The 21,415-nt window shown below is 40.4% G+C and overlaps 1 protein-coding gene across 1 annotated transcript; it reads left to right on the plus strand.

Annotated features, from left to right (window-relative positions):
• The first annotated feature begins 3,074 nt into the window (after positions 1–3,074).
• On the plus strand, positions 3,075–18,295 carry itgb7 (integrin, beta 7). Its single transcript, XM_014133044.3, has 15 exons — positions 3,075–3,309; positions 5,043–5,122; positions 11,078–11,273; positions 12,188–12,358; positions 12,495–12,736; positions 12,916–13,071; positions 13,219–13,314; positions 13,964–14,053; positions 14,552–14,698; positions 14,826–15,016; positions 15,408–15,634; positions 15,748–15,955; positions 16,507–16,700; positions 17,038–17,198; positions 17,530–18,295. The coding sequence occupies exons 1-15, from the start codon at positions 3,246–3,248 to the stop codon at positions 17,596–17,598; spliced, it is 2,292 nt and encodes a 763-aa protein (XP_013988519.3). The 5' UTR covers positions 3,075–3,245; the 3' UTR covers positions 17,599–18,295.
• The last annotated feature ends 3,120 nt before the right edge of the window (positions 18,296–21,415 follow it).

The following is a 21,415-nucleotide window of genomic DNA, read 5'->3' on the forward strand; positions in this document are numbered from 1 at the left end:
TGATGTATGAATCATGACAGCGCAACCATGACCATTTCCCTATTTACTCTTTCTCCCTTAGCTACAAATGTTACTGAGTGTACTAAAGGAGTGTGTGTACATAATAGTATGTCCTCTTTGGGGGGAATTCAGACCAGAGTTACACGCACGTAAATGGAAATGAATTCCTTTTTATACCTCTTTTCTTTATAGGGGAGTGGGGTCTGTTGAGCCATTTTTTACATTCAGCATCACTCTGTCAAGGGAAATATGGTATTCTTTCTAACAAAGATATCTACATATATTTCAGGATGTTGTGTATCCCTGGAAATAATCAGAATTCATGTAAACATTACAGTTTTGAAAACATAGCTTGTCCAAAAAAAGTGGTCTCTTGGTGCAACTTACCCTGGGTAAATTGATCCTCCGGACAGGGAGAGTTAAGCCACCTACAAATTTCTGTGCTGAATGAAATATTACCACTACCTTTTTAAAACTATCTTTATTTCCCAAACACTATTCAACACCATCACAATCGCTGTCTTTTAATCATTTTAAGCATATTTTAACACAGCACCAATGACATTATCTCTCCATCCAAACTAAAATCAAAATGGTGCATATAGCTATATCTGCAGTACCACCTAAAAAAACACTGTACTTTTTAAAATACTTTATCATGGGCCACGCCGTGTTGTTACATCATATCCCAGCAATAATGCTTTGCATTACGCCTGGGAAGAAAACACTTAAATTTGCTTAACTTACCCCAAGGCAAACATTTTGACTATATTAGCCCACACAGCTACAAGGATGCATTTTCATGCTAGGTTTAGGACATTGAAGCTTATAAAGACCCCAACTGTTAAAATGATCTACTTTGGTTTAGATACAAGCATCATGAAACCTCTAACACAATAGATTAATTTTACTCTGGCCTAACTTCCTTACCACTCTTCAGACTCCATGAAATTATGACCTCTTCCTAAATATTTGGTCAAATTATACATTTTGTGTATGGTTTGCTTGAAACAAGGGTGGCTTAACATACCCCTTTGGCTCAATTTACCCCAGTCTCCCATATGCATATTCTGACATTGAATTTAAAGGGGGCTGAACTTCCTGATTTAGCCTCAGTTTCAATTCTCCTCATTAGAAAATGCAACTGAGAACAATTTGTGTTTTGGAGACGTGCTTTGGTGTGGGTGTCTCTAGTGTGTGTTTGAATGTGGGAAGTGTTTGTACTTTCACTCTGCCAAAACAGTACACAGTTACAGTCTAACCAGGTCTTGTGTCTGGAAGTAGCCTAGACTAGCTAGCAAGCTAGCCAACTTCTTTTGCCAATTAGCTTCAGCTGGCTGAGTGAGACTGTGGCAAAATTGGTTTGACTTTGGATAGCCTATCTGTGGTGCTAGTCAATAAATTACACAATGTAAATGGGACAATATTTTCATGTTGTACACCTTTTAGTTGTCTCATTAAATGCTTTCAATATGTGTATATGCATTTCTAAAATGTATGGTTGGTTTGAGGTTAAGTAATTGAAATGTGGAGCTATTGACATTTTTAAATAATATTGTGTAATTTACTGATGGTCCATAACTAGCCCCATAGGGAAATCGAATGTCAAACCAAATTGACCGTGGGCATTATGATCTGGCCGCATGCAGCTGCGCTCCGGATTGATGATTACTTGGGCGCTGCCAACTGTGGGCAGGATTTAAAGCCCAACTCAAAGAGAAAACTGTTACAATACCCTTCATTCCATGACATACACATTTTTCCTAATTATCGCCAAATCTCCGTTTTGGACCAGACTGACTTTATGACCAAAATGATCCTATTTACACTTTGTAGTACATGTTGACACTAAAATATTTTTTTTTGACTCATATCGATGCCACATAGACCGTTTTGAAAACAATAAGTTGCTTATTACGTTCAGTTGCTCTTAAAGCATGGGGAAACGCTAGTGCCAGCCAAATATACGTTTTGGATGGAGACTTATCCACAGGAAGTAGGGGTGCTGAGGGTGCTGCACCCCCTTAAAAATCAGAATAAATGTATATATATCTATATCATTTTATTTGAGGAAAAAATATTTATTTACAAAAGTAGTGCACTGAGCCTTTACTAGTCCTGTATTAGCGGACCGATATAGCCTTCTGTAGCGTGGGCAAAAAAAAATACTGATTTTCTTCAGTAATTATCAGTTGGAGGGCCGGTCAGGCGCACATTTCATAAGGTCACAAAGGGGCCATTAAGTCTGAATCGGCCCCTTTGTGACCAAAGGCTGTCACCCAGCTAGTCAAACAAGCTGCAATATTTGATCTGCGGTCTGTAGTTTGTGTTAATCAACGCCTGACCCATTTCAGACACCAACCAACTTCCTTCCCAGAACATCTGTAGCGTGTTTATGAGAGAGAGAGAGAGAGAGAGCGAGAGAGAGAGAGCGAGAGAGAGAGAGAGAGAGGAGAGAGAGAGAGAGAGAGAGAGAGAGAGAGAGAGAGAGAGAGAGCAAATCCTTAATGAAGCCCATAGATGTGAGGCTATGATGCCCTAAAGACAAGTTCTAAGCAGGCCTTGAAATGTATGTGTAATGTATGTACAGTAGGTGGATGAACGTTGGGTGTACAGTAGGTGGATGAACGTTGGGTGTACTGTAGGTGGATGAACGTTGGGTGTACAGTAGGTGGATGAACGTTGGGTGTACAGTAGCTGTGGATGAACGTTGGGTGTACAGTAGGTGGATGAACGTTGGGTTTACAGTAGCTGTGGATGAACGTTGGGTGTACAGTAGGTGGATGAACGTTGGGTTTACAGTAGCTGTGGAAGAACGTTGGGTGTACAGTAGCTGTGGATGAGAAAGCAAGTGTTTGTAAGCGTAAGAGTGATATTCAAATCACTACAATTATTTATTACGATCATAACAATATTGGAAGCTCCAGGGAACGTTTCTGAATTAGAAATAAGGTTTGGTTTAGCTTTGAGTTTAATTTCTCACATTAAGGAGACGTGGCTCAAAATTATTTAGTGATTCTTTTTCTCCTTATCGAAGAGGATCGACTACAAAAACATGACAAAATGAACATTGTGGGGTGTGTGGTTGACAACTTGTGAGAACTCAAGGGGAAGTGGCCTGTCTGCTGTGTTCTGTGCCTGCCTCCTGCTCCCTGTCTTCTCACAACTCTCTCTTGACTTTCTCTTTCTAGAAGAAGACTCTCATCCACTCTGTCTATCGCTCACTCCGTTTAAATCCTCAGGCAATGGTTGGGATCTTTATATTAGGGACCTTTCTCTTGTACTGTGTGGGACAGAACCAAATTCAAGGTAAGTGCATTCCCATCTACAACTACTAGTCAGGGTTGGGGGTATATCATTTTAATAGAGGAATTGACTTGAAATTCTTATTCAATAATTACAAAGTGTAATTTATTTCCAATGGTGTTTTTGAAATCGTTGAGTAAGAATTCACTTCTGGAATTGACAAGCATTGACCCCAATCCTGGTACTGGTACCTGGCACAAGGCAGACATGGGTAATGGCAGGTCCGTTATGAGAGCAGTATTTCCCCAATATTAATTTAGCAAACCATAGGCGAAATTGCCACGGGGAACAGGCCCTTGCTTTAACGGTCAACTTTGGGCACGAAAACAGTCCAACTTTCAAACAGAAATGGGGTGTGCCTTTGGTGGTTCATCAATGTGTCTTTCTGGTCATGGGCGCCACAACCAACGTAGTTAGTTCGTTAGCTAAGATAGCTACTTGTAGCTATCCAGTAACTCCTCCAGTATGTGTTGACGTCATTTCAGAGGATTGGTTTTTGGACGGAAGCTGTAGAGATCGTTAAGAAACACAGGAGGTTGGTGGCACATTAATTGGGGAGAACGGGCTTGTGGTAATGACTGGAGCGGAATTAGTCGAATGGTAACAAATACATCAAATACATGGTTTCCATGGTTTCCAGGTGTTTGATACCAATTCATTTGCTCCGTTCCGGCCATTATCATGAGCCGTCCTCCCCTCAGCAGCCTGTGGTAAGAAATGGCAAATACCTTATATTATTCATCCATTTACTTTAAGCGTTAAATTACCTGGTATGACGGTGTATTGATCAATTAAACAGTTTAAATACTTTTTATTTAGTTTTACGTTTTTGCCCAAAGTCAACCTAAAAAAAAGTAACTGTCCAGTGTTTCCAGATTTCTATAAAATATGACTTATCCTTAATTAGAATATGAGTGAAATAGTTTTCTTTCCAAAAAATTGTAATTAAGTATGTTAAAAAGCCGCTTTTCTGTGTTAGAATGGTGTGGTAGTACCCCAACAACAGGCTGGTGTGGGCGTTTACCGGTCATTAAAAATAAATATGCAAGTAGACCCCTGATTGGTCAGCTCACATCATCTTCTATGAGGAAATGGCAAGCATTTTTTAAACAATCTATTTGAGATATATGTTTTGTTTTCCTCCAATTTATGCTTTGGCCACAAATATGAGTATAGGGTCAACAACATTATTTGGGTAGGAGTTAGCAGAATATTAACTTTTAAAGTGAGATTTTCACCAGAGAGTTACTTTAAAACTGCAACATTTTCTCTCAGCCTCATGGCAAAATGTGTAAAGTAGCAGGAAATTAACTTAAAACTGCAACGTTTTCTCTCAGACTCATTACAAAATGTGAAGAACAACATTATAAGACTGCACATTTTTCTCTCTGCCCCATGGAAAAATGTGTTGAAATGCAGGAAATTTGCTGTTTTTCCCCAAAAAATAATCAGTTAGGGGGGCCTTCCACTTATACTTCCACGTATACTTTCAAAATCCCCCTCTACATCCCCCTCAACATCCCCCTCAAGAGAGGCATAATAGAACTGCAGGAAATGTGTTTTAAAATGTCAAACAGAGGGGGTATCACCTGGATCCACCGTCTACTGTTCATCCACCCCAATATGTACACCACAATTTCGCCCTTGTAGCAGACCCTCCTAGACCTCTGCTGTGAATTTGTGCCTGAGAGAGTCAGGGATCATTACTGATGTCACTGTTGTGTTTGGTGTATCAGGGGTCCCCCAAGGATGTGTGTCCCAGCCCTCATGTTCAGCTTGCCTGAGGAGCCCTGGATGTGCCTGGTGCAAACACAAGGTCAGCTTTATCATGCATCATCTGGCTTGCTGCTGCTACCTCATTTCTTTGTTTCAAACTGTTGCATGTTTTATCCTTGAGTGTTGCTATACTTTGGACTTGATTGCTTTGTGAGTTGGCTTCTCTGTGGACAAAATGTGGGACAACGGCATTAGGGAATTCACACTGTAGGAGCTACTTACAATAGGATCAAATACAATTATTTGTCACGTGCGTCGTAAACAACAGGTGTAGACTAACAGTGAAATGCTTACTTACGGGTCCTTCCCAACAATACAGAGAGGAAAAAAAGAAGAAGATAAACAAGGGGAAGTGGGTCTTCACTGCAGACTGAATGGTGAAAATCTTTTGCAACTTGGGTGAGATCATAGACAATGATGTCCCATCAAGCTCATGTAAGATTATGTGGATGTTATATTTTCAATAGCTTCTACAGTTTAGCAGACATTTTACTTACAGTTATGGGTTGAATTATACAGGACCTTAAATTTAGTGGTGGAAGAGATCACGTGACGTGTCAAACACTTAAAAAAAAAAAAAAAAATCCTGACCTCCTGGTGATAAGAGGTGTGAAAGGTTAGATTGACGGAAAGCCAGTTAGGTCAAGTGAATATTTACATTTCTCCTTCACATTGTCATACATTTAGAGGAAAAGTTATTTTCCAATCGTTTCGTTCTGAACATATTTTTGGTTCTGTTCCACTGTTCCGAAGAGCAATATAAAGTTCTGAACCATTTTAAACCAAAAACAAGTAAAAATGACATTTAGCTCAACATTAAATTACTTCACCAATGGATAGAGCAGCTTGCTATGGAGCGGGCAAGCTATGTACATACATTGGACAGACAAGTGTAGTGTAGAGTATAACATTCGAATGAAATTTTGCGGGTGAGGAGAGTGCTGGGCATGAAGCGCTGGGCATCTTGTTGTTATGACATGCGTTATCTGAATTAGGCCCACCGTATTATACCTACGGAGGAGCGGCTTCTATGAAGGAACTTTGAATGTCTTTGAACTTCAGAGAGTTGGCTTAACTAACATTGGACCAGAGCTAGCCGTTGATCATGACTCTCAGTTCCATTACATTACACATAATGCCACCTAGAATTTTCGAGAGCAAGACCAGAGCTAACTAACAAGCTTGTGTGTGCAGAGCGGCACCATAATTAAAATAAAAACACGTCTTACCTTTTTGTAATTAATAAATCCAATGTGAAACGTGAAAACTATAGTATCCTTAACTAGCATTGAAAAGATAATCCATCGTTCTCTAATTAAAAATCTCTCTACCTAATTTCTGAATCACACCTGTAATTGTCAGTAGCTACAGTAATCTATGCATGGTTCGGAGGGAGGGGAGGGGCAGGTAGCCTACACACACACACACACTGGCAAAGATTTTCAGCTGGCAGGTAGACACTGGAATAAGTTTATGAGTGACAGTGAGGTCTTTGTGTAGGCAATTTGTTGCATGTTTTGTGGGACTATAAAAAAATGACCGGAACGTAAAATTACTTTTCTGATCCGGAACAGTATATATCACTTTTGTTTTCATTTCTGATTCTATTCCTAGAAAAATGTCATCATTTTCAGGTTCTTTCTGTTCCCTGAACCGGCTCCAACCCCTGGTTATAAGTGTTAGAATATCTTCTCTTTCTAGATCCTCAACCATTTATACTAGTTTCAAAATACAGACGTATGGCACTGCATAGGTTCTTCACCATAGCACTACTCAAACAAAGTGTAGTGGCTAGGTTCTAAGATTCCAAAAGGCCACTTCTATAGACCAGACCGGGGTTCAAATACTGTTTCAAATATCTCAATTACTTTCACATACCTTTTGAAGCAAATATTCAGATATCTTTTATTTGAAGTTGAATATTATAATGTATTTGGAAATACACTTGGAAAGTTTTTGAAAATACTCAAATACACTGACTCAAATACACTCCCATGCATTTAACCCAGGTTTTTGAAAATAGAATTTGAAGTAAGTATTTGACAATACTCTCAATTACAATTTTTTATACAAATAATAATTCCAAATACTCAAATAAAAGTACTTGTTGTGGGTTGTGTATTTGAAAATGCTCAATGTTTTTATATACATACAGTGGCAAGAAAAATTATGTGAACCCTTTGGAATTACTTGGATTTCTGTATAAATTTGTCATCAAATTTGATCTGATCTTCATCGAAGTCACAACAATAGACAAACACAGTCTGCTTAAACTAATAACACACAAATTATTGTATTTTTGTCTATATTGAATACATAATTTAAACATTCACAGAGTAGGTTGGAAAAAGTATGTGAACACCTAGGCTAATGACTTCTCTAAAAGCTAATTGGAGTCAGGAGTCAGCTAACCTGGAGTCCAATCAATGAGACAAGATTGGAGATGTTGGTTAGAGCTGCCTTGCCCTATAAAAAACACACACAAAATCTGAGTTTGCTATTCACAAGAAGCATTGCCTGATGTGAACCATGCCTCGAACAAAAGAGATCTCAGAGGATTTAAGATTAAGAATTGTTGACTTGCATAAAGCTGGAAAGGGTTACAAAAGTATCTCTAAAAGCCTTGATGTTCATCAGTCCACGGTAAGACAAATTGTCTATAAATGGAGAAACAAGAATGGTGTCCATGGGAGGACACCACGGAAGAAGCCACTGCTGTCAAAAAACATTCCTGAAAATCTGAAGTTTGCAAAAGTGCACCTGGCTGTTCCACAGTGCTACTGGCAAAATATTACACACAACACTATGTGCGGAGAAAAAAGGCACAGCACACCAACATCAAAACCTCATCCCAACTGAAAAGTATGGTGAAGGGAGCATCATGGTTTGGGGCTGCTTTGCTGCCTCAGGGCCTGGACAGCTTGCTATCATCGACGGAAAAATGAATTCCCAAGTTAATCAAGACGTTTTGCAGGAGAATGTTAATTCTATCTGTCCGCCAATTGAAGCTCAACAGAAGTTGGGTGATGCAACAGGACAACGACTCAAAACACAGAAGTAAATCAATTACAGAATGGCTTCAACAGAAGAAAATACGCCTTCTGGAGTGGCCCAGTCAGAGTCCTGACCTCAACCCGATTGAGGTGCTGTGGCCTGACCTCAAGAGAGCAGTTCACACCAGACATCCCAAGAATATTGCTGAATGGAAACAGTTTTATAAAGAGGAATGGTCCAAAATTCCGCCTGACCGTTGTGCAGGTCTGATCTGCAACTACAGAAAATGTTTGGTTGAGGTTATTGCTGCCAAAGGAAGGTCAACCTGTTACTAAATCCAAGGGTTCACATACTTTTTCCAGGTATTTCCAAAGGGCTCACATACTTTCTTGCCACTGTATATAATTTTTTTAATGTTTAAATAATATAATTTAAAAGTATGCATTACGGTGTCTGTAATAGAATAAATGTGTCATTAACTTATGTAGAGATTAATAAATGCATTTCTATAGCTTCCCTCAAAAGAATTACAATGGAGGAAGAGTACCAAGATGGCTGCACGGTGGCTTCAATGCATAATTGATTTGAACCCAGGTCTGCTATAGCTGCTTTTACAAAGACTGGTTCCAACACGTTTTCCCCATTTAAAGACTTAAGAGAGTTATTGTTCTAGTTGCAATTCAAATGTAATTTATTACTCACAAAAAGGTCCAGGTTTGTCACACAGATTCCAGTTGATGAATGGTAAAACAAAGCAATAGATCCTGGGTCTTCTAAACAGATTCCAGATGATATTGATGAAGTCAAAAATGTATAATGCACAAAAGTAAAAAGGACGAAAAAAAGATATACATGAATGATTAAGTAAATGGTTCCAACGGTTGAAAACGGTATGTCTTCCGCGTCTTCCATTCAGATTTGTAACAACTTTTCCAATTAAAAAATACTCATCTCAAAACTGGACATTTAGCAGATATAGTCTGCAAGGCTTTGTAGTATCAAGGCCTTGATTATACATATCATAGGTTCTGGTCCTCTTTAAATTATTTCAAAAAATGTTCCACCACTTTTTCATAAGAATTGCCATAACATAAGCTTTTATGGTAAAAACAAATAAATACAGGTGCCTTAAAGTGTTGGTCCCGTGTTTCATGAGCTGAAATAAAAGATCCCAGAAATTTTCCATACACAAAAATATTATTTCTCTCAAAATTGGTGCACAAATGTGTTTACATCCCTATTAGTGAGCATTTATCCTTTGCCAAGATAGTCCATCCACCTGACAGGTGTGGCATATCAAGAAGCTTTGTTGAACAAAAAGGTTTGGTACCCTTCCCCAAATCTGTGCCTCGACACAATCCTGTCTCAGAGCTCTATGGACAATTCATTCTACCTCATAGCTTGGTTTTTGCTCTGACATGCACTGTCAACTGTGGGACCTTATATAGACAGGTGTGTGCCTTTCCAAATCATGTCCAATCAATTGAATTTACAAAAGGTGGATTCTAATCAAGTTGTAGAATAAGCTCAAGTATGATCAATGGAAACAGGATGCACCTGAGCTCAATTTCTAGTCTCATAGCAAAGGGTCTGAATACGTGTGTAAATAAGGTATTTCTGTTTTTAATTTGTAATAAAATTCCAAACTTGCCACATTTTATTGATAACTATCAAGTAGTTTACTAACTTTAGGTGTCATAGATCAGAAAAAAATATGTCAGTTTACTCATCCAGAGCTAAGCTTTAACAACGTTGCTTGGTATCCATAGGATATAGTGTATTTTTCATTTCAGAGAACTATCGCTTTAACAAATGTGTGATGAACATGAATTAATATATTTGATGTGTTTAGAAAGAAGGAAGGGTATTCTCTTTATTTAATCATTAAATGTCTGTACTTATCTATTGAAATTGAAATAATTTGAACATTCTGTGATAGAACCTTATGTCTGAACCCAGATTGACATTTCAGAGCCATAAGGTTCTACCTGCGATTGCACACCCTAAAAAAACGTATGTCCAAATGTCTTAAGATTTTGATACTCTGTACTTTGGGTACCTAAAGGTAAGGACCTGAATGGGTTATGAAAGAAGAATTCACTCCAAAACCTCTGAGATCTGGGATATCAAAACTTTAATGCTCAATATCTCAGAACTATGCTTTGCGCAGTCAGAACCTTATAGTCCCATGGTCTCGAATCATCAGTCATGTATCACTATCATTGATCCTTCATTAGACATCAGAAAGTAGGACAGATTTTATCTCACGCTTATTTTGCTTAGATTTTTAAAGATTATCAGTGAGGCTCTTGCTTTATTGTTTCAAGTTAATATTTCAAGTCAGCTGTCAAATCCCACTGGGCACAGGTGTCAGTTCATCGTTTATTTCACGCTGTTTAACATCATTTCATTGAAATGAATGGAAACAACGTTGAATCAACCAGTGTGTTCCCAGTGGATTGTCTTGATTAGAATCAGTGAACACACTGTCTTGCTTGGGTGCTCATGTCTTATACAACATGTGTATGTTCTCTATCCTGCTCTCAGTTTGGGGTTGAAAATTGAATGGTGTATTGTTCTGCTCCAGCGCTCTGTGGTTTCCTAAGCTAGTCGTGCAACTGATGTCAGACTCACTTCCGTCTTTCTATTCTATTTCCACATGCATTTCCTGTTAATTTCTGTGGTATATATTTTAGTGAAGATATTGGTGATACATTCAAATGTTTGTTGGCTTTGACTTTAACTCTGTCATTTCTCCCTGCAACCAAAACCCTCTTCCCCAAAGCAACAGTCTAATCTATAGGTCCTATCTATAATAATGACATGTCCTATGTATCTTTAAAGATAATAATTATACAGAGATGTACCCCCATCTGTTGGATTGACAGCAGGCAGACCCACATGATAATCTGGCACCCCACGTGTATGAGTCAGTGTTTTATTTTCTCTATCCTTAGTCCGACACACTGAACTAAGACCATAATACACATCCTCCTGACAGGACTTCCTGAAGTCTGGAGAGTCCAGTGAGCGGAGGTGTGACACTGCTGAGTCTCTGAGGACCAGGCGTTGTGAGCAGATGGACATCATCAACCCCCGATCAGATCCAGTCTTTCTGAAGAACAATGATCTCAGCAGCAACTCAGACAATGTGGTCCAACTTAAGCCACAAAACCTCCTCTTCAAACTCAGAGTTGGTGAGAGTTATATGACTCTTCCTAAAAGGAAGTATTTCCCAGAATACAAACAGGGACAGGTCTGAAATCTGAAATACAAACAGGGACAGGTCTGAAATACAAACAGGGACAGGTCTGAAATCTGAAATACAAACAGGGACAGGTCTGAAATCTGAAATTCAAACAGGGACAGGTCTGAAATCTGAAATTCAAACAGGGACAGGTCTAAAATCTGAAATACAAACAGGGACAGGTCTGAAATCTGAAATACAAACAGGGACAGGTCTGAAATCTGAAATTCAAACAGGGACAGGTCTAAAATCTGAAATACCAACAGGGACAGGTCTGAAATCTGAAATTCAACAGGGACAGGTCTGAAATCTGAAATTCAAACAGGGACAGGTCTGAAATATGAAATACCAACAGGGACAGGTCTGAAATATGAAATACCAACAGGGACAGGTCTGAAATCTGAAATTCAAACAGGGACAGGTCTGAAATATGAAATACCAACAGGGACAGGTCTGAAATATGAAATACAAACAGGGACAGGTCTGAAATATGAAATATGAACATGGACAGGTCTGAAATATGAAATATGAACATGGACAGGTCTGAAATCTGAAATTCAAACAGGGACAGGTCTGAATATGAAATACCAACAGGGACAGGTCTGAAATATGAAATACAAACAGGGACAGGTCTGAAATATGAAATATGAACATGGACAGGTCTGAAATATGAAATATGAACATGGACAGGTCTGAAATCTGAAATTCAAACAGAGACAGGTCTGAAATCAGAAATTTGTGGTGGTGATTTATGATTATTTTTGAAGCCGCGCAAAGTAATAGAAATAACGACATCATGTGAAGTATTGTAGTGATGCATGTATTTGCAGTTGATAACTGTTCTAGCTGACCCGTTTGTTTCAGGAGTCCCTCAGACCTTCAATGTGTCATTCAAGAGAGCCGAGGGCTACCCCATAGACCTGTACTACCTGATGGACCTGTCCTTCTCCATGAAGGACGACCTGGACACCATCAAGAACCTAGGCCAGGACATCCTCTATGCGCTGAAAAAAGTCACCCAGAAGGTTCGCATAGGTGAGTGCTGAGGAGACAGACTTTTGCAGAAGATAGGATTTCATGTGAGGATTTCAATCAACTGTGTGTAGTCATCCGACTGTGCCACCTCTCCTCATCCTGTCCATCTCTATCCCGCTCCTCTCTCCGCTGTCAGGCTTCGGCTCATTTGTAGACAAGGTGGCTCTGCCATACGTCAGCCAGGTGAAGGCCAAGAAGAATAACCCCTGTCCCAACCGCCTGAACACCTGTCAACCTGCCTTCAGCTTCCAGAATATTCTGAGACTCACAGAAGACGCGGACAAGTTCAAGACCAGGGTCAGCGACCAGATCATCTCTGGAAACCTGGACTCCCCCGAGGCAGGCTTTGATGCAATCATGCAGGCAGCTGTCTGCCAGGTAGTGTCATACATAACCAAACACAGTCACCTCCACTTTATAGATTGGAGGCAAGGATGTCTAGAACATCCATATTTCTTTTTCTATGGGTTTCTCCTTCTTTCTCTCTCTCTTTACTCTCCCACTCTTACTTGCCTCACACCATCTCTGTCACTCTGTGTCTCTCTCTTTCCTTCCAGAGTGTGATTGGTTGGAACAATGTCACCCGGATCCTGGTCTACACATCAGATGACACCTTCCACATTGCCGGGGATGGCAGGCTGGCTGGTATATTCGAGCCTTATGACGGCATGTGCCATCTCAATGACACTGGCTTCTACGATAGCACTAAATATGTGAGTTATCAAGAGAGGAGAAGGGTGATCAACACTTAGAAGCCGTGAGCTTGTTTCAGTGATAGGGGCTAACATTTATTGCAGGAGAACTGGGGTACTACAATGTCTTTCTGTGGTTATTTACTCCACTTCCTGTATGTGTCTCAGGACTACCCTTCGGTTGGCCAGCTTGCCAGGGTCCTGGCAGCCAATAACATCCAGCTCATCTTTGCTGTCACCGAGGACAGTGTTGCTGCCTACAAGGTCAGAACTGACAGGAGAGGTTGTTTGTAAGAGCAGATTACAAAATGTCACAAAATGTTTAAAGGCCCAATGCAGTCAAAAACATGATTTCTCTGTGTTTTCTATATATTTCCACACTATGAGGTTGGAATAATACTGTGAAATTGTGAAAATGATGATAATACCCTTTCAGTGAAAGAGCTGTTTTAAAGACCACCTGAAATTCCAGGCTGTTTTGGTGGGATGAAGTTTTGGCCTGCCTGGTGACATGAATTAATAGACCAATAAGAAAGAGAGTTCCAAACCTTTCTGCCAATAACAGCTAGTTTTCATTTTTCCGTTCCCCACTAAGACCACTTCCAGACAGTCCCAGCAAAATTCTTGCTTGAGAAACTTCTGTTAGCTAAGAAGTTATTTTTGTTTCTTTTTTACCATTTTAATTGAACACAATCACAGTAAGGTACTTAATTGTTACCCAGAAATGCTTTGATAGAGATAAAAACAGCTGCCTTGGATCTTTAACCTCAGTATTTATGCCTCCTCCCATCTCTCTCTATTGTGCCCATACCTAAACACACACACACACACACACACACACACACACACACACACACACACACACACACACACACACACACACACACACACACACACACACACACTTCTCTAGGCATTGAGTAAACTAATCCCTCAGTCAGTGGTGGGAGTCCTGAAGAACGACTCCAGCAACGTGGTCCTGCTCATCTCAGAGGCCTACAATGTGAGTATCTCAAGCTTAGAATACAGTTAACAAGCTACTGCAAAATGGCGAATGGCTGCAATGACAAAAAAAGAGGAGTGCTTTATTTGAAACAGAGATGCTGAAAGTGGAAATAAAAGCATGTCTGTGGTTATGCTCATGAGTCACACTGCAGACTAAAAGGGTAGAACTAGCTCTCATACGTATTTTCATTGGAAACCATGGCATCATGGTTACCTACTGATGTATATAGTGTGTGCTGGGTTCTCACAGGTCTAAAAATAGGCTATGGCAAATTATGTCTAAATCTTCCTAGTGAGGACTTCAAAGGTTTCATACATGATAGACCTACATTTCTCTAGATAGGAGTATGTTAGAAGTAGAGAAATATATACTACTTTTGCAAATGCATAACTTACAAACAAAAGTGGCTTTGCAATGAAATGCCATTTATTGGACACATGGACGTACATGTAACATCATCAGTTGTTCTATCTAGTAATGCATATCTATTCACAGAACCTGTCCTCCACCATCTTACTGGAGCACCATGAAGCTCCCTCAGGTCTGGACTTGACCTACAGATCCCACTGCACCCCTGAAAAAGGGGACAACACCCCATGGCAGAGGAGGGGCGAGTGCATGAATGTCAAGCTCAACCAGCAGGTCTGGCACAAAGCAGGGGCGGGGGGAGTGATCATAATGTGAATAACAACAACAAAGCTCATGTCTTCAATGGATTTAGTCATGTAACTTGGACTTATAGACTTATTAACCCCTCCCTTGCTCCCAGGTCAACTTCACGGTAAGCCTGAACATTTCAACATGTCTGAAGGAGAAGCAGACGTTTTCCCTAAAACTGCAGGGCATCAGCGAGACCCTGAAGGTCTCTGTGGAAACCTTGTGTGACTGTGACTGCCAAGACAGAGAAGAGCAGTCCTCACACTGCAATGAAAATGGAACGCTCACCTGCGGCATCTGCAGGCAAGTCCTAAAATTATGACTGGAACTCACAGCACCTCCTGTTTGGTGAGATAGAGAACTGTGCTTACAAACTGCACAGAGTAAGGGAAACCGCTGCAGTCTGCAGTCTGACTGTTACCACAGGGCAGTAAACTAGTTTCTGTAGTCAAAGAAATGTATCAAAGATATACTGTATGTTATCAAAACTTTAGGTGATTTAAGCCAATTGTTCTCCAGAGAAAGTGAATCCAGAGAAAGTGATTAAAGTGTTGTTTAGATACTGATGAGTAGGAATAGGAGTCTTCTCTGATCACGTAACCTGACCAGAAACAACTCCTGGCCCAAAATAGACTATAAGTATCAGAATATCCCCTGGCTTTTCATAGTTTTTGTAAAATACTATGCCCTTTAGCTGTGATGAGGGTCACCTGGGTCAGAGGTGTGATTGTGAGCGGCCTAAGGACATGACCTCTGCCGACTCTATGGCCGCAACATGTCGCCAAGACAACTCCTCGCAGCTGTGCAGCGGGCATGGGAGCTGTGAGTGTGGAAAGTGTATCTGTTGGGGCACCCACCACGACAAATTTTGCCAATGTGATGACAACAGCTGTGCCCGCCACAACAACATGCTCTGCGGTGGTGAGTAAACTCAAACAGTTAGTTCCTGCCATGCATTTTGATTGGCTGAAGAATGTGTTCCTTAGTTGTATTTTATTGCAGCCCACTTTTCAGCCGTGTAATGTCTTCTGCAGGTAATGGGCAGTGTGACTGTGGAACCTGTAAGTGTAATGCCAACTACACAGGCTCTGCATGTGACTGTTCCACACTCACCGACCAGTGCAGGACTGTTGGGAAGCTGTGCAATGGCCAGGGAACATGCCAGTGTAACCAGTGCCAGTGCACCAAAGACTTCTTTGGCATAAACTGCTCAAAGATTGCTGACGCATGCCCAAAATTCCTGTGAGTACAAGACAATAACTTAAAGTGAGTTTGGATTGAGCTTCCAGGTTGACAAAGCTTAGGTCTTAAATAGTGACCGTACAGCAACAGTTTACTTTTGCTACAATAATGCAGTGTGTGTGGGGGGTTGGTTCTTCTATCCTTGTGGGGACCTAAAATCCCCAAAAGTCCCCACAAGGATAGTAAAACAAGGAAAATTCTCCCTCGTGGGGATATTTCCCACATCCGCATGAGGACAAAGGCTATTTTAAAGATCAGGGGTTAGGGTTAGGGTCAGGGTTAGAATTAGGGTTTGGGTTAGAATTAGGGTTAGGGTAAGGGTTAGGAGTTAGGCTTAGGATTTGAGTTAGGGTTACGGGTTAAGGTTAGGTTTAGGGTTTAAGGTCAAGATCAAGGTTATGGTAAGGGTAAGGGTTAGGGTTAGGTTTAGGGTTAGGGGTTAGGGAAAACAGGATTTTGAATAGAAATTAATTTTAGGTTCCCACGAGGATAGAACAACAAAATGTGTGTGTGTACCTTCAGCGTGTCTGTTAACCTGTCTTTATGTCCAGGGAATGTGTGACATGTGAATTGAACAATAAGAAGAGTAGCGGCCTAATGAGTAACTGCAGCCAACTCTGTGGCTCAGTCAAGCTCACTTGGATGAAGGGACCCCAGGAGTTCCCCTGCAGTAAAGACACCATCTCCTACAAAGTAGAGCTGTTGCCTGATGGCAACATCCTGATCTTCTACGCAGATCTGCCTCGTGAGACCTTCAATTTATCTCTAATCGTCATCCTTTATTTTCATTTTATGTCCGAATGTTTTCACTTCTTCGGATCTCACTGCTCATTGGAGCAATTTATAATATTACTAGCGTTTAGGCTCACCTAGAAAAGACTATTCCTATGATGTATTTGTTCTGCCCTATACTGCTATAGTTGTTTGATCTAATATTGTTTACATTAGACAAAAGGTTTGTTCAATATTTGAAGCTGTATTATAATTGGGGTTTTCCTTACCACGTGACCTGACCAGGGAAACTGGGGCTCAGTCAGGACACATGTTCTACAACAAACGCTTCCTCTCCACATTTCTGGCAGGCTCTATTGACAGGACTTACGTGATCATCGGCAGCTCTGTGTCCAGCATCATCTTCATCGGCATCGCAGTGATCCTCATCAGCAGGCTTATGCTAGAGTTCCACTACCGGAGAGAGTATGACAGCTTCCTCAAAGCAAAGGAGGCCGAAGTCTGGGAAGATGTGAGAGAAAGAACAGCACACACATGACAATGAATCACCATGACATGAGATAGGCTAAATGTCCCTGCAATAACTGGTTGCTTGTCATAACCAAATAACTTTCTATTATTCTCAGTCTCATAGTTTTTTATATGAATAGTGGATTTCATCATTATTTGGGTGAATGTGTTTGGTCTTCTTATGGTTGTTTTGTATTGATTTTAAAGAAAATAATCAACTTAATGAGTCTTTAATGTAAGATTTGTAAGGTTAGGTGTTGAAATTGATTGTTGATAACATGATGCTCCCTCAGTACTAAACTTCTCTCTTGTTTGGTCCTTTTATGTTTCAGACAAAAAATCCCTTGTTCCAGGATGCCACGACCGTGGTTATGAACCCCATGCACATACAAGAGGACTGATCCAAACCATTAGACTCTAAAGCCAACAAACACTTCACTTCCAGAAAACCTGTGATCTACTGTAATAAGTGAAAGCCAGACCATACTGTATGCCGATCATAACTTCAGGGAACCGCAAGAACCGTCTGTTGCTAAGAGGATCAAAGACTTAGTCATGAGAACATTACATTCTATTTCCCTGTATTTCAAGTCCAATACGTATTTCAGTTATGATTTGCAGCACGTTTATTCCCATACTCACTTATTGGTTATCTTCCATTTGATTGCTTCCTCTTGTTGTACAGAAGTAGTAGTGAGACCACTCCACTCTCTCTCAACTTTCAGTCTTTTTCTCATGATAAAGTCCCCCATCTCCTTATGTCCTCCTTCTCCTCTGCATTTGTCTGTTTATTTAAACATTTGATAGTTAAAATGTTCTGAAGTTAGTATGAATTATTAAGTCTTGTGAAGGGTCATTCCTTTTTAGTCTGTGCATATAGTTTGTGTTGCATTATATTCCGTTTTTCTTAATGAATTATTTTCGAATTATTATCAGCTGAATTATATTTCAAATGATTCTCTGTACAGTGTATTAATTAAGTAGGCCTATGTGAACACTGTGTGATTGAAATTATATAGTACCGTTTTTAATTATATCAATTATAATAAAATAATTTGTCGTGTAATGAGCAGGCAATAAAGAAGGAAAAAACATGAACCAGACGAATGTCAAAATTATTATTAAACTAAGATTAGTCTCTCGTCAGACTCCACACCGGCTATGAGAAATAAGTGTTAAAGCACTGTGCTGAACAATTGGCTGGTGTTTTTACAGACATTTTCCAATCCTCACTCGACCAGCAACACGTGCCAGTATTGTGGAAAAACTCAATAATTATACCAATTCCTAAAGCATCTAATCCCTCTGTGCTGAATGCCTACCGCCCTGTTGCCTTGACATCCTTAGTAATGAAATGCCTTGAGAAAATTGTTGAAGTCATATTCTCAGTGTCACCCAGAAGCTTCTCGACCCGTTTCAGTTTTCCTATCAGCCTAGCAGAGGAGCTGATGATGCCATTCTTACCCTCCTTAACATGGTCTATAGACATCTAGAGGGTGCCAAATCCCATGTCAGGGTTCTGTTTGTTGACTTTTCTTCTGCCTTCAACACAATCCAGCCCTACATTCTGGCACAGAGACTCATTCGGGACTTCTCCTTAGATGGGGGGCTGGTTTTGTGGCTGTTGGACTTCCTGAGCCAACGCTCACAGCGAGTCAAAATAGGTCCCCACGTGTCGGATACGCACAATACCAACACAGGCTCTCCTCAGGGATGTGTTTTGTCCCCACTCCTGTACATATTGTACACTAATAGTTGTACTAGTTCCCATACTGACAGACACCCCGTTAAGTTCGCTGGTGACACTGCCTTGATCAGCCTGTTGCATGATGACGAGGAACATCATGGCCCGGTCCTAGATGACTTTGTAGAGTGGTGTGAGGAATCACACTTGGTCCTCAATACCAACAAGACCAAAGAGATGTGCATAGACTTCAGGAAGCGTACAACACCTACCTCTGCAACATCAATCAGAGGTCAGAATATAGAAATTGTAGAGGAATACAAATATTTGGGTGTCCTTTTGGACAATAAGCTTCAGTGGAGTAAATGTACAGACCTGATCTACAAAAAGAGCCAACAGAGACTGTACTTTCTCAAAAAGCTGGGATCTTTTAATGTAGACTGTACTATATTGACTATATTGACAAATCTTTTATTGAGAGTATTTTAACTTTTTGTATTGTTTGTTGGTTTGGCAATGCCACTGTCAGCCAGAGAAATATGTTGAGAAGGATTATTACCACAGCAAGCAAGGTACAGTCAGGCCTGGATGAGATCTTTAAGGTCAGGGCCCTCCGTAAGGCTCACAAAATCATTTTAGACCCAAGCCACCCCCTCTACCTGGACTTTGAACTACTCCCCTCTGTGCGCAGGTATAGGGCACCCCTCAGCAGGAAAAACAGAACTAGACAATCATTTGTGCCAGGTGTGATATCCCTCCTAAATAGCTCAGGCTAATGTTCCTATCGACTCAGTAAGGCCAGCAGGCTAGTCTTTTTTAAAATGTTTTCTTTCTTTATTTATTACAATTATTATTATTTTTTTATTATTATTGGTATGTAACTGTAATGAAAGTTGTATTGTCAATTTTGTTTTGTATTTAAACGCCACTTTAAATGTGTACATGACACTGCAACAAAATTTCCCCATGGGGACAATAAAGTCAGTAAGTAAGTATGAGAATGACCTAAACAACTGATCTCTCTGTTACATAAAGGAGGAAAAAACATGAACCAGACAGATGTCAACATTTTTATTAAACTAAGATTAGTCTCTCGTCAGACTCCACAGCACGTATGAGAATGACCTAAACAATTTATCTATCTGTTACATAGACTATACAGTATTTAGAATTCTGCTGCTGCTGCTGGGTATTTTGGAGATGAAAATACATTTCTATATGAACTAGCCTACATTAGGAAAGGAACTCTGTCCCTACCTCACTCTCCAACCACTGTGCATGAATTGTGAAGAAGTTCAGCAACTTGTGTGCAGTTGAAGTTGCCACCATCAAACAGGTGAGGATTCTCTCCCATGGGTGCAAGGTTCCATTTAAGGACCATTGAACACTATTGTTTTCACTATATATTCTACCTCTTGGTGATGTCATTTGGACACACAATGTCAACTTTCACTGCTATGCAGACGACAAAAAGCTGTACATTTTGATGAAACATGGTAAATCCCCAAAAAGCCTGTGTTTCAGACAATAGGAAGTGGATGGCGACAAATGTTTTACTTTTAAACTAACGTAAAACAGAGATGCTATTTTTAGGTCACAAGAAACAAAGAGATCTGCTGTTTGATCTGACAATAAATCTTGATGGTTGTACAGTCGTCTCAAATAAAACTGTGAAGGATCTCGGCGTTACCCTGGACCCTGATCTCTCTTTTGACGAACATATCATGAATATTTCAAGGGCAGCTTTTTCCATCTTCGTAACATTGCAAAAATCTGAAACTTTTTGTACAAAAATGATGCAGAAAAGTTCATCCATGCTTTTGTCACTTCTAGATTAGACTACCGCAATGCTCTACTCTCCGGCTACCTGGATAGACTACTAAATAAACTTCCGTTAGTGCTAAATACAGCTTCTAGAATCTTGACTAGATCCCCCAAAAGAAATCATATTACTCCAGTGCTAGCCACTCTACACTCTAGGGTTGATTTCAAGGTTTTACTGCTAATCTACAAAGCATTACATAGACTCGCTCCTACCTATCTCTCCGATTTGGTCCTGCCGTACATACCTACACGTACGCTACAGTCACAAGAGGCAGGCCTCCTTTTTGTTCAGTAGAATTTCTATGCAACCAGCTGGAGGCAGGGCTTTCTCCTATAGAGCAAAATTTTTATGGAATGATCTGCCTACCCACGTGAGAGACGTAGACTCGGTCTCTTCAGTAGGTCCTATGATTGAGTGTAGTCTGGCCCAGGGGTGTGAAGATGAACGGCAAGGCACTGGAGTGACAAACCGCCCTTGCTATCTCTGCCTGGCCGGCTCCCCTCTCTCCACTGGGATTCTCTGCCTCTGACCCTATTATTGGGGCTGAGTCACTGGCTTACTAGTGCTCTTCCATGCCGTTCCTAGGAGGGGTGCATCTCATTGTGCCAGGATTTTTTCGCTATACTCGACTTGAGTGGGTTGAGTCACTGATGTGATCTTCCTATCCAGTCGGACAGAGGAAATTTTTGTGGGCTATACTCAGCCTTGT

Source organism: Salmo salar, chromosome 12 (assembly GCF_965601325.2).
Source record: "Salmo salar chromosome 12, fSalSal1, whole genome shotgun sequence".
Classification (NCBI taxonomy): domain Eukaryota; kingdom Metazoa; phylum Chordata; class Actinopteri; order Salmoniformes; family Salmonidae; genus Salmo; species Salmo salar.